The sequence below is a fragment of the Opisthorchis viverrini genome, assembly GCF_000715545.1.
Source record: "Opisthorchis viverrini unplaced genomic scaffold opera_v5_4, whole genome shotgun sequence".
NCBI lineage: Eukaryota > Metazoa > Platyhelminthes > Trematoda > Opisthorchiida > Opisthorchiidae > Opisthorchis > Opisthorchis viverrini.
The window spans coordinates 1,305,539-1,319,410 of record NW_008751660.1 but is presented as its reverse complement, the minus strand read 5'-3'; the positions used below and the strand labels follow the sequence as shown (position 1 = coordinate 1,319,410).

General features: G+C 43.9%; 1 protein-coding gene across 1 annotated transcript in view; it reads left to right on the top strand.

Annotated features, from left to right (window-relative positions):
* T265_00423 (hypothetical protein) overlaps positions 1-13,872 on the top strand; it is a gene marked incomplete at both ends in the record, with an annotated part of 94,694 nt that overhangs the window by 18,424 nt on the left and 62,398 nt on the right. Inside the window, 7 exons of the mRNA XM_009164196.1 lie at positions 1,531-1,664; positions 3,061-3,144; positions 6,283-6,472; positions 7,692-7,792; positions 8,373-8,517; positions 8,826-8,873; positions 12,400-12,508. Coding sequence (XP_009162460.1) covers positions 1,531-1,664; positions 3,061-3,144; positions 6,283-6,472; positions 7,692-7,792; positions 8,373-8,517; positions 8,826-8,873; positions 12,400-12,508 — 811 coding nt within the window. The remainder of the gene's footprint in view (positions 1-1,530; positions 1,665-3,060; positions 3,145-6,282; positions 6,473-7,691; positions 7,793-8,372; positions 8,518-8,825; positions 8,874-12,399; positions 12,509-13,872) is intronic.

Sequence of the window (13,872 nt, the reverse complement as noted above, 5' to 3'; positions counted from 1 at the left end):
TTGCGAATAATTTCTACCCTTTGGCGATATCTCGTAAAAACTAAATTTTTTATTTAGTTTGTCGGGGTGATTGCTTCCGGTTTAAGGCCAAGTGACTACCCTCTCTTGACCCCGATTCTGCTGGATACTCATGTACCACCCTCATGAATCCTGAATTGCGTGGAATTCAATTCGCTGCGTGAGGTTTACAAACACTTAGGGGTGGTGCTATACTGTTTCATATTTTGCCATCTCTGGTTGTTTCTTGGTCCATAACCGATATCTGAAGCAATTTACGCTGGAAGTCCCATAAAACTACGGGTGCCCACTTTCGGTGTCCTCGTGCGATTACCTGGAACATGTGGAACGTATACCGGCCGTTCTACCTGGTAGATTGTGATACTGAATTTAGCAGTCTAACGAATTAAGTGACCGAGGCAGCTGAATGAGTGGCATTAATGATTTATGATGAAGCACAACAATTGCACTGGAAAAAAGCTCGCTTGGGTCGAACGCTCAATCATTGCCTACTCTGGTAGCCCCTTTGGCTACCATTGGTCAGTTGTCATTAATGTGACGCCATATCGTACAAACGTAACACAATACTCATAGGGCTGCGATATCTCGAATATCGTACCAACTGAAATATGTGAAGGCTTGTTGCAGCACATTCAGTTGGAGTGGACCTTCGTAAAACGGAGACTCAACTGGATTCAGTTGGGTCTCCTATCAAATCGTGCGTCACATTATTTCAATCGATACGATTAAAGATCGGTTCTAACTTTAAGCATTGATATACGTGTCATCTTGAAATCTAGCTACTACATGCATTTGTGAAGCATTATTTTACTGGAACCTTTTTGTTCCAGGTTCTCTGTTCACGTTCTGTGCATATGTATTTCCTATAACCATCATCCCCATGTACAACGTGCAACTGATGTCGCATTTGATGGCAGTTTTGTCCGATGACAAATAATTTCGAAATTGGTATTGTGGATCATGAGCTGTTCGTCTGACATGCAATTTCCTTTAAAAAATAATTTAGGAGTCCTCACCTTAGAACCTTTCCAGTGAAGTGTCTGTCGGCTGATGTTTACTTACACAAGCGTCCCAAAAAGGACCGTTTGTCCTCATTTCCCTCACGCCCACCGAGTTGAATTATTTGCTTCCAGCTCTCGACTTGAATCCGCGTCCATCTGTAGCTCATTGTCGTGAGTGCCAAGTGGTGCGCATCTGCGGGTTAGTCGTATTTGTGCATGTGTCAGTTGCTCTGATCCAAACTGCATTGGAGTTGTGGTAATGGTGTCTGCTGAGGCCAACATTGTAAATTGATGTCTAGTTGCCGGCTGGCGATGTTGTCTTACTCAAGACAATAAAGGCCTCGGACTTTATCGCCAGACACCAGTCACTTGTTTTAACAGGCGAGCCGTTTTACCGTGACTGGTAAAACGATAAGTATGCTGTAGCTAAAATGATCGTTTTGGTTTAGTAGTCACCGGTATTGTTTAGAAATGTGAAAATCTCAACCAGTCCCCTGTACTCCTCTTCCAGGCCCTTGCGACCGACCCCTATCTGTACGGGCAATCGGCTGAAGTGATTGAGTTGGCTCGTATAGAAAGACATATAACTTATTATCGCCGAATTTTGGATCACCTTCGGGGTGCTGCGATACAAAGCGTTTGTCGGTGAGTTTTCCTTACTCTGATTCACTTTGAAATTATCTGTTTTGGTCTGATCGTGCATTTGCATTTCAGTTTCAAGCAATAGATGTGTCCATATGCACCATGTTCTCGGTGCACTATTGAGTAGACTGTCTCGTTGGATGGATTTTTGGTGTATCGTTTCTTCCAAAAACGAATTTGTGTAGTCTTTCAATGGATATTTCCAATTCATTTATCAATGGATGTGGTTGGGGACTGAATGGAGTCGCATGGTGATGAGGTGAATGCTTCAGTCCGGGACGGTGCCGAGCAACACAATGTGCACTGGCTTGTTCGTGTGCTGCGCATGCTAACAGGAGGAGTTTTGTTCCCATGGTGACATAGTAACACTCTTTCGATGCTTAGCTGTCATTCCACTCGAAGGAAGCACGAGGCCTGGGATACTGCCAGGTTGCCCAAGCCTAGACAGGGGAAGTCGAGAGGCAGAGGTCGGGTTCAAACCAATTGACCTTCTGGTCAGTAAATCTGCGCTCTAACTACTGAGCTGTCTCGTGCCTCGATGGTAACATAGACCGAGAGAAACGGGTAAAGTGCGACCTGGAAAAAGGAATGAAGTTACGAAACATGGATGCGACCAGTCCTCCAGGATGGGTCACGCGACACTTATTGTCTTTAACCATTAACGGCGCAAGGTGCGGCAACAAACCGGAGCCATTGGCGTTCTTGTTGCTAGCTTTTATCCAAATTCCTACTGAGTGTTGGATATGTAGGTCCTCCGAATCTCTGGAGCGCTGGTACTGGGTCCCCCTCTTTTTAAGATTTTTCTTTGCACATTTGAGTTGTTCTACAGTTAAACCTAAGTGTTTAACACGTGTACTGCTGTCAGTGACTTTGATGATGATAGTGACCAGCATGCGATATAAGGACTAAACGAAGATGATGCTACTTTGTAGTATTTGCCTCTCAGAAAACTGGCCCGGAAAGCGTTTAGCAGAACCTTTGAATCATCCTCTCTTGCCCACTTGGTTACTGGAGTTAAAGTAGAGTTATATGAATTGGAGGTCACGCGGTGTAGCGTCTTCCGCGTGTTCGGCGAGTTTCCGTTTTTTCCCGAATGATTCATGTAGAAGACATGGGTTTGGAAAACCTTAGATGGCCACTTGAGTACACAATCGAAAAGATCAGTTTTTGAACAAGAGGCTCGCTAATTTTCGCTAGAGAACGTCAACTTCCAAGTCAGATTGGCAGAGTTGTACGAGGTCATCGTGGAACCGATGAAAATGTGTAGGACGTGAAACAACATCCCCGATAGTTCATTCAGTAGAACACTTGTCCAATGAAGGACAAGTCACGGGTTCGCGTTCTATCCTCTCAGTGACTGGGATCTGTACGTATTGTTTTATTTTATTCCCTGTTCCAGCGTACTTTTGGTCAAAACAGATTTGGTGGAAACGTTCCTGGCTGATCTCTCCCGCCGCATATTCAATGCAGCCGAAGGTGGAAGGTGGGTTTTATGTTCTTTCCACACGAGCTCCGATTCATTCATTTTCATTCATGCCTCACCGTAGCTAACGGTTTCAAGCAGAGTCGCCCTTTAGTGGTGCTGTGGACTCCTGTAAGCACTCCCGGTAAGCTTCAATGCCGACACACTTCGATGTACTGATTTTCGTGGAGCATTAAGATGAATACGTAATCGTTCAGCTGTTGTCCTAGTCGATGCCTAGCTGTCATACCATCCGAAGGGAGCACGAGGGCTGAGAGGTTGTTGTACGATGTTACCGAAGTCTAGACAGGAACAGCTGAGATTCCCGAGTTAGTTTCGAACCACGGAACCCCCGATTCGTAAGCCGCTGTCTTAACTACTAAGCTATCTTGAGCGTTAAGCATCTTTTCTCAACCGGGGTTATTTGGCCTGATACCTTCTAGAAGGTCGTTTTCCCCACAGATTTTCTTTGCTGTTGCAGTTATTGTGACTAATGAACATACAAAGTTCTGCGAGAACGCGTGTGACTTAATCTTTGTGGTGACTTGATCATATAGACCGCATTTGGTCCTCTAACAGAGGTTCCTTAACCTCTTCTCTGATGCACCCCATTCTGGTCATGTCATGTGAAGTAGTTCTGCAGGATTACTACCTATTTCGCTATGTTCACTTTTTGTGTCTACCTGTGCTGTCACAATTCATTTTGCTCATCACCGCCTGCGCGTTTGTTGAGTTCACCTGAATGGGTGAACTGACCACGTGGGTCACGTGTCTATACGCTTCAAACAATGCCACACCCCGCGCTCTGTAGACCCCATTTCTTTTCAATTGTAGCTATGGCTGACTGCCGCGTGTTGTTGCACAGCATTTAAACAAGTATCCCATAACAAACCGGTGGGGTTGTCTAGCTCACTAGAAATCGGAAAATCTAGAATGTGAGCAGAGCAAAAACCTAATGCTAGGATGGCTGGTTAAGTTCACAACATACTTTTATAGTTTGTTCTCCTTTCTGTGAAAGTTGGGATGATTGCAGGATTAGCAAATCGTTGCAGAGTAGAAGGCGTAAGAGGTAAGTGTGAGAGTCAGGGGCAACTGCTTTCGTAGTTTTGACGTATATGAGGACCCAAAGATTACCCTCTCCCTCTTGGATAACTTGATTGCTTCAGTGGTATCCACTTTTCTACCGATTTGTTGAAGCGGAGTGGTCTTGTCCTGTTCTAAATCCTGTGCATGATGCTTTTTTATTCTGAATGTATCGAGACTTGTATAGCCATTCAGTTGGTCCGTAGATATTCAATGTGTTGCAACCTACCGTTTTTTAAATGGTTCTCTGCAGCGTGATCACCAGGTAATTGTTCGTTTAGTTCCCACTTGGTCTCCAATCTTGATGCACCTACCTGCATCATCATCCTAAATTTGTTGTGGGACCACCGACTGAGAGGATTATATTTTCATCACAAATGTACCCTTTTCATTTAGACTGTCTGCACACAACTTCTCATCGCGCACCTTCTCACTGATACATACTCATTTGTTGGCGTTCATCACTACCGAGTCACCGTTCATATCATTCCACAAATTGTACGCACAAATCAGAATCAGTTCGGAATAACTGTCCCAGCGTTTATATTCACCGCCTGGTCACCATTTCTTCTGGACACATATGGTCTGGACTGTTAATTCCTCTCAGATATAGCTGTGATACTCCTAGTTACCCTCGTAAAGGCATCAAAAGTCCCCATAGCACTGCCATCCATAAAAATGCTTATCGAAGCGTGCGTACAAAATCCAGTTGTCGAGCAAAATTATCAGTGAACCGGTAGTAGTTTGACCGATGAGGCGCTTGTCGGGCATTGATTGATCCTTCCTGGCGCTCGCCCTCATGTTCGCTCACCACGGTCTCACGAGGCGTATGTGCCCAGCATGCAGAGCACGTGACATAACCAGCCTAACACAGTATAGCAACTTGTGAGAGAGCCCGTTCTCCCGAAAACCATTCAGTGGATCTCATTACTGCTAGTCAGGTGTCCCATTCAGACACTGAAAACGTTTCGAGACACTGACATTCAAAGGTTGAAAGCTTACGTTTCTTTTCTGCTCAAAACTGCCATGTTCCTGGTTCTTGCAGTAGCATCAGCCGCACTGTACTACTGTAGATTGTTATTGACGAATAAGCTGATGTCACTGCTACGCCATAAGTGCTGAAGTTTTGGAAATGCTGTCTTATTCTTTCCTACAAAAAAACCTGTTTCATTTTTATTAAAGCACCAGAACTAACGCCACTGAGTTTTTCGGCCGCATCGACTAAAAGGTCTCCAAGTGTACTTCATTCAGTTCTGCAGTGGCACATTACGGTTTACACCAATCTGAGTGCACGTTGCGTTTGTAAATGGATACCTCGAAGTAGTTTGACACTATACGTGTTAGGAAGCGAACGATTAACACTTGCGGTTTTCGCACAGTTTCACATTTGGAGATTGTTCCTTTACTACTTGGTGACAATTTCTGTGCAGTTTTTCTCGAAGTAGCGTAGGTCGCTTTCCACACGAATCTTCTTGCTGAGTTTCCCATAAATCGTTATTTGTGTTTTCGTCTATTCATGTTTTTTCGTTCCCATGAGTATCCTGAATTGAAGTTTGATCTTCTCCTCGACAAGGTGTCCAATTTCATAACCGATCTGTGCTCTACTGAACTATTATATCAGATTATTGTTTCTCGGTGGGGTTTTCACGGTATCCACACATTATTTGATTCTCATGAAACATTCAGGTGTTTTCATTTTCAATCTCAGGCTTTATGCTCGCTGGTCCAGAACAGCGTCCAGCTATATGCAATCGCCATATAAGTACGTCATTTATCACATTAGATTATCAGAGGTGATCCACTAACACGGAGAAAAGGGCAAACAATAACAATTTGAACTCAGTCTTGTTTTTGTTCAGTTTTCGTTTCTCACTTTCTCACAATTTTGATTCAATCCTATCGGTGACTGGATTTGTTTGAAATTACACAGCACCTAACCACCTCCACCAGTACGCTTGACAATCCCTTTTCATTTTTTAAAACTCAGCCATATTTTCTGCAAGCCACCTTGTTTCTCTCGCTGTGGCTTTGTTTGAGTTCCCAGAAGCATTCGTTTTACCTTTCTCTTCCATACAGGGATACAAATTTGATGTACTTGAACACGGTCTACTGTCTCGGTCACATTGGGGTCGAACTTGCCCAGGTTGCGCAGACTCAACAACTGGTCTTTCAATTTCTTCAACAAAATCTCACTCCGTCTCGACTACTTCCTGAATTAGAAGTGGTCACCCTAGAGCAGCTGGGTTGTATGGTGATCGCTGGATGTGTGAGTTCCCGCCTTTTCCGTGTTCAGCATTGACTCAGACAGTTTTTAAAGCACTGACATGTTATTTAATGCTAACATTCGTGTAATTTCATGCAATTTCATTCGGCGCAATTTGATTGTGTACAATTTCAGCACCAACCGTGCCACTCGATTCTCTACCCACTCTAGCGACACTTTCGTTCCAAGCACTTTGAGCTTTCAGTCTGAAAGTAACGCCCTGGGAATTTAGGCACATATTTTCCCCAAATGTCTCAGCCACACGGGTTTTATTCCTCTACGATCACCTGATCTTCAATATGATCATGTTGACAATGTATCAGCGGTAAATGTTTAGCTGTAGCACCTTTCCGGTGCCTAGCTCCCATGCCACCCGAAGGTTGCATGAGGGCTGGGATGCTGCCAGGTTGCCCAACCCTAGACAGGGAGTCGAGAGGCAGAGGTCGGGTTCGAACCACAGACCTTCCGGTCAGTAAATTCGCCATCTCGACCCTTTTTATTCGTTTATGAACACCTGACCTTCAATATGATCATGTTGACTATGTATCAGCGGTAAATACTGCCATATAACCATGACGAAAGAAGTCTTTGTTCCAGAATTAAAAGATGGAGAGAGCTGGGGTCGTATTGCAAAGTACCGTTGGTCCCTATGGGAAACGGTCATGACCACAGTACTCACCCCTTCCACTAATCACTACAACAGCGTCATTCTTACTGGAAATCATCTAGCCAATCCATCGAGTAACTCTGCTGGGGTACTTTGAGGGTTCGAATCCTCATGGAGTCTCGCACCTCATCGGCTCACTGCCTGAAGTGAAACATTGATGGATTAAAAAACTGTGCATTGCTTTTCGGCTACTCAGCGAAGATTTCAATCACGAACCCTGATTGATGTTCCTTCTTCCTAAGAATAATACTCTTGCGGTTTCGATTTGTTGTCTGAGTCTGTGGCATAAAATTATCGCCCTGCTTTACACGGGCCTGAAAACCATTCACAACGCATTTGTTTCTGGATGTACATTTTGTAGGAACTTTTAGTTGATCTGTCTATTGGGCTTGCTAGCCTACCTAATGGTACCACATTTCTGCATTATTGATGAATTCAAGATCTCTCCCGCGATCTTTGCCTCTGTTAAGTGTTACTTTTTATACCACTTATGATACGCTTAAGCTCGATAATCCCGTGTTGGGTTCTTATTTTCCTTCTTGATCTTATCTTTAGCCCTCTGTACACGAACAAATAATGGATCTACTCACAGCGGCAAGTTTTCGCGGTGCTCGAGAAGCAGTGTCAAACGGGAATGTGAGCGAATCCCGATCGTGGTAAGCACGACTGGAATACAAGTAGTAATTTTCCCAAATCCAAGGACGGATTTTTTGGCGCGTGTAAAATTGGTCCCATCTTGTTCTTAGCTCTACTCATGTGTGCGCTTAGACCCATTAAGAACAAGGTTAAATTGTGAATGCTGTCTTATTGGTTGTAAAATTAAGATCGATTCACACCAATTGGGCGAATTCCCCCATGCAGGTGAAGCATCTTGTGATGTCTCCTTTTGTTTAAAAGCTCCATCAAGTGCGACAGTTTGTGCTGCAATTGTCCCCATCTAAAGAATCCACTCCTTTGAGCGATTTATTCAACAGTCATATCCTTTCTGAAGGACATCATCTTTGGTCGGTTAACAACTGTATACCTGTCCCGTTAAAACTACCTTGTGTGAGTCATCATTTCGTTGTTGCTGTAATAAACCTTGATTTGAAAGAGGTACAGGTAACTATCAATATCTTTCTTTTGAAAGCTCGTTGTTTCGGATGCGATAAATGTGTCAATTTCTTACCGATTGGTACATAATCATCTCTTTTTACATTATTTATTGGGATGACACACTTTTTCCCCCGTTTACAGGCATCTGTCCAAAGCGGTTATCAACGTCTTTGCTAACCTGGCCGCCTTTTTACAAGGTGCGCCAAAACTCTATCGATTTTTGAGCCGGTTGTTTGAACAGTATGTGCGGTTAGATGTTGAAGAGGAATCAAAAAATGCTGTTATGGTATGTCCTCCTATGCTTTTGTCGTGCTGTCCTACTTTTGACTCACTGTAGGTAATCTTTTTGTTCCGAGTTTTTCTGCATACTCTGTTAGTTATTTTTGAATTTAAATCCAGTTGAAACTAGCACATTTTTCTGTCAAGTTCTGACCAACTGAAAATTTATGCTTGTATAAACTCATTTTGTGCTACCTGGCACGTTACTTGCTATGGGGAATTGGTAGTCCATTTTTCATGAAAACATTTTCATTCGCTTATCGCTACATTTCTCGTTTACTATCTTCAGTGTACCTTTTTTCCGTATCCCTCTAGACGTCGACTACTCACAGCCTCGGGCAGCTGATTCCGGTGATCGCTATTGTGAGTCCCACCATAACTTCAGTTGCCATGTCCTGAATGGCGAGATATTTTCCGTGTTTTGCTGTCTTCCTTAGGTGGATACAGTTGTCCTCCCTTTCCCATCTAGGCCATCAACATTTAGTAACCTTCCGTGAAGCTGTCTTTGTTTAAAAAACACTATAGTTTCCAATTGATGTCGGGGAACCTATGCACCCTCCGCCATCTCTTTCAACCTGCGAACAGAAACGCGCCCAAATGTGGTGACACAAACTGTAAATAGGACTGGGACTTGTCCGTACTATTAACCATGTAAGGGGAACAAGACTAAACCGCCTATACCTAGCAAATACTGCAGAAGTACTTGGACGCGGTCGAAACAACACCCTTGGTTTATTTAATTTATGGGACCTTGCACGAACTGATAAGCAAGACTAAACGGAGTTTGCGCCATTGTGTCCTATTTTTGTTATCGTGTCATGACAAGTTGGAGTGATCTTGCCAACTAAGCTTACGTCTGTCACGTGACCTATTTTGCCAGTACTGATTCGTTTGCTCCAAACTACACCGAGTTGTAGGCGAAGCAGTTCGAGTCACGTGGTAGTTACCTCTTAATATGCTAGTGTCACGATTTGCCTCGAGGGTCTTACCTGACTCACTCATTCGTTTTGTTCAACCGATATTTACACCCATCAGCCTATATGAGAGCCGCGCTTACGACGGACTGTGACGGGAGTATTGTTAGCGGTGGCCATTGATTGTCGCTGTAGGAGTCTTTGCTCCTGGCTTGCATGCTTTGGTAATGTGAATTTCCATCTGGATATTCGGTTTTCATCTCCAGATGGTATCATTCCAAGCAGTGCCTTTGATACGCCAAGGAGTTAACGATAATCATCATGAAGAGGCCTACGTAAGATTTCAACTCCTGCTGGAGTAGTCGATGTGTTAAAAACGTGATGTCAAAAATTCAGTGGGGAATAGTAGAAGGGCGGATGGGATGGGTCGTTAGGGAGTTAGTTTGGTCTTAGGTACGGTACCGTAACTCTATTACTGACATCAGTACACTGGTTTTCAATTTATTATTGGAATACTCTGGCATGTTCTAGGTTTCTCAGTGTTTCGGTAGTGTCTCTATTGAGCAACTTCTGGTCGAAAAGACTTGGACGTTAGAAAATCTGTGCTAGTGCACGTTCTTAGCTCCAGCTACTGGACCTAAATCCAGTCTCACCCAAAAAGTTCAAACCACCTTTGAAACATACCGCAACAACCGCACATCGTGATTTCACTGCGTATCTCCGGAGAAGTACGTCTGAGTTATTCTCGAATCCCTACTAAAACGAACAGGTGCCACACCTATCAAGAAATGATGTAGACTGTAAGTAACAACTGGCTGCTGAGGAACGAAATCCCGGGTACGCCACATCGATCGTTACGCACCAATAGACAGTCAATGGCTTTTCTTTAGCCGACCTAGCGCTTTCAGCCTGAATCCATCCCCAACCTCATTCTTGCAAAAAATATAACTTCACATCACCCAGTGCGCCACCCGTCTTCTCATTCTCGCTACCATTTAATGAAACGGTGGTAAAGTACAACCTTGCCACAGTGACTGCCTTCGGTCAGTTCGTCATATTTCCATTTTGACCGTTACTGATTGGGTACGTTCATTTCTGGGGAAAACAACTGTGACAAGTCCTCGAACTCACCAGGTACGCATTTATTCCTTTGCGACCACGGAAAACCGCGTAAATGTTTCATTTGGTTACATTTTTGCTCAGGAAGTGCTAAGTTACGTCACACGCTGCAGCATTCACACATCGTTTTCAACTGGTGTCATTATCATCGTTCACGGTGCCTGGGATCACCATACTTTTTTTTACGCGGCTTATGGTTTCGAAACTGACCATGCCCCAATGCTCCCGAATCTCAAGGCCACCTGTTAGACGTGTCGTTTATCAGAAGCAGGTAACTGCTATTAGCTGACGTCACCTTGCTAAGTGGAAGCAAAGCTTCTTTTCTTTTAGCATGGTAGACAGTTGGGGCCAGAATCTACCCTGGCCTGGAGGTCAAGCGTCCGGCTTGCGCTAAATCGTTAGCCTAACGGAGATAGCAACATCAGTGCTGTCACTGGTACTTCACTGTCGTACCACCACAAAGTTCATTTAATTATCTGTCAGAGCCTTGAATTGAAAAGCAGAGAAAGGAGTGGACAAAGGGGGATCTAATGCCAACCTATCGCAAGCATTCTGAAGTGCATGCATCTCCAAACACTCAAGCAGTTTGGAAAGAAACTCCCAGCACGAACACCGTTAACATCGATGAGCCGCCATTTCTTGCAACGCCTCCAGCCAAAAGCAGGAGGAGTCCGTGGAACCCCATCCTGGAAGACAAACTGCACCCCCATATTCTTCGTAATTTCTCACATACATTTCTCTCATACATTGTCCGCTCCGCAGTTTCCGCCATTCTGAAAGAGGTATGGAAACAATGTTCGTTTTTCTAGACTTGCTGGTACAACCAAGAAAACGAGCAGACATGGAACAAGGATAATCTAGCCCACTCAGAGCATCATGTCGCGGTTCCGCGAGAACCGTACCAATCATCAACACATGACTTTATCCGATTGTGTGAAGAGGGACTTCAGTTTTGATTACTTACCTCCCAACTGTACACAATTCATACGTAAATCTAAACATCCGTTATGCTTTGAAGGTGTTTGGAACTGTCTAGGCCTACTGAAGCAGTTATATGCGTATGTATTCCTGTTTTTACAGAAGGGAAAGAATAGAAATCACTCTGAATCTGATTTAATAACGTATCTAAGTGTGTAACGCTAAGATTTCGAGAAATTCCATGCGTCATCTGCGCCACCAACATGAACTTTGAGCACTTGGTTGCTTTCTGGGTACCACTTAGATAGATCGATGCGCGCCAATACCTTTGTGAAACGATGGGTTTCACATCCATAGTGAAGCTTCGGTAACATGTGCTTCCTGGCGGATCGCATCGCTGATGAGAATTCCCATTTGCGTTTGATATTACGGCTATTTTTATCGTCGACTCATTGGAACAGCCTTAAGTGACGTTTTTTTCGATGCGATCGACCTACCCTGTGTATGTACCCACGAACCAAAGGGGAAACATTCTGCACTCATCTCATCAACGTCCTTGTTCCCATGGGTAGCAACTCGAGATCGGGGTATCGATTTCCTCCAACTCTACAGCCTTGTTTTATTCAACGAAAGCTTTCTTGTGTCGTGAAGAACGAAGTGGTAATTAGGAGGGGCAGTTCAGATTGTTAAGTTCGTTAATGTCTATGGTTGGTACTATCGACCGACCATTCGTATCTTCCCTCAAATTTCTGGTTATTACGTTATTTAGGCAAGCCGAATGGTCAAACGCGTGTTGTCACCTAGGCACATTTAGTTGCCAGCCTGACTCTTAGTCGGTTTCTTCAATGGTTTGGATGGTAATATCAAGCTTGCACGAAGTTTCTTCGTCGGCCAAACTGCCCTTAATTTATTTTCATGACTGTCAACCTCTTTTCTAGTTACTCCGACGACTACCTCCCATCCGAACTCCTAACCAGAAGTTACACACACTTTTTCGTGACTTTTGGCTCTACGTTACCGTCATGGGATTTACGGAGCCTAATTCCGGTGAGCTTATTTAGTGCTTATTTTACACTAATTTCCAAAAAAATATGTTTCCTGGTACGCCCAAATCGACATCAGGAGGTTGTCACATGTATTGAGCGTCACTCACTTGACGCGTCCAGTTTAGCGCACAGTCTTCAACCTTTTTGGAGTTCTCATGACTCTTCATTTCTTCTGGACAACTGACACCGAACAGTCTTCTCTTCAGATGCCGCCGAACACTGAGGATGGGTCTTGTGAAAGACATCAGATGCTTGGTCTAAGACTGTAGTTATGCTGAGCCATCCTAGTATCTCATTGTTTTGTGAGTTTTATTTCTCCGCGATGATCATAAGGACAGAGAGAACCGCAAACATAGTAGATTGAAGAAATAGGCTGCGCTCTTTAGTCGATGGTTTTTTAATGTTTGTTTGAAACGGTGGTTTCCCGGCTACTTTCAAGCGTCTTTACAATTTGCTGAAAGATAAATAGCCCTTGCATCTTGTAAACTAATCAAGGTATATCGAAGAGTTTTCAGCAACCTTGTGAGTAGTTTCCTTCATGAAGGTATATCTATCTTTTGGATTACTGGTTGGGAAGCTACAAATATGGAAGGAGCGAGACACTTGGGTTAATAGTTTGCGTGCTACTCATTGCATATGATCCCAGAGCAGTTGCGTTACGGCCTGCCAGCGCAGGATGTCCAGTCAACGGATAACTATTGTCTAAACAAGGGACATGCTTGTACTGGGATCAGTATTTTTCCCTGTCCTGTATGTATGTTATTTCAACGCTCCATGTTCACCGCATCCGTTGTCACCTAGCTGGCGCATTGGCTTCTGTACAGTTGAGCCATTGGTTCAGTCATTTTCACCTGACCCGGGTGCACTTCTGTGTGTTTAGTTACCGGTTATCAGTATATACGCCTCAAGTTATCTATAATCGATGGCTGAATTCCAGGAATATTCTGACTGTACTCCTGGGTAGTTGGTTGAATACGTGGTCTTTCGTATATCTTAACTCTACAGGTGCGTGCCTGTTTGAACTGGAATCACTTGCTCACAAAACAGTGAGCGAGACCTGACAATCGGACCAGATAGATTACTGGCATAATGCCATAATGTCCTTGTTTCACAGAAAGCAATGTGTTTTTTGAATGACTATTCAATCGCCTAAGCACTTCGTGCCATCTAGATTTCTATGCCGCATCCGCGACGAAGCGTACAGGATGAAAATAGCCATCATGCCACTCTGTCTCGGCAGCACAACACCATTGATTTAGAATGCGCGTAGAATAAACTGATGTCTTTCTAGGCTGATGCACAATTGTTTTGAGCGTAACTTATGTGTAGGATCGTTTCGCCAGGCACCTGAAAGCTGAGTTTGAG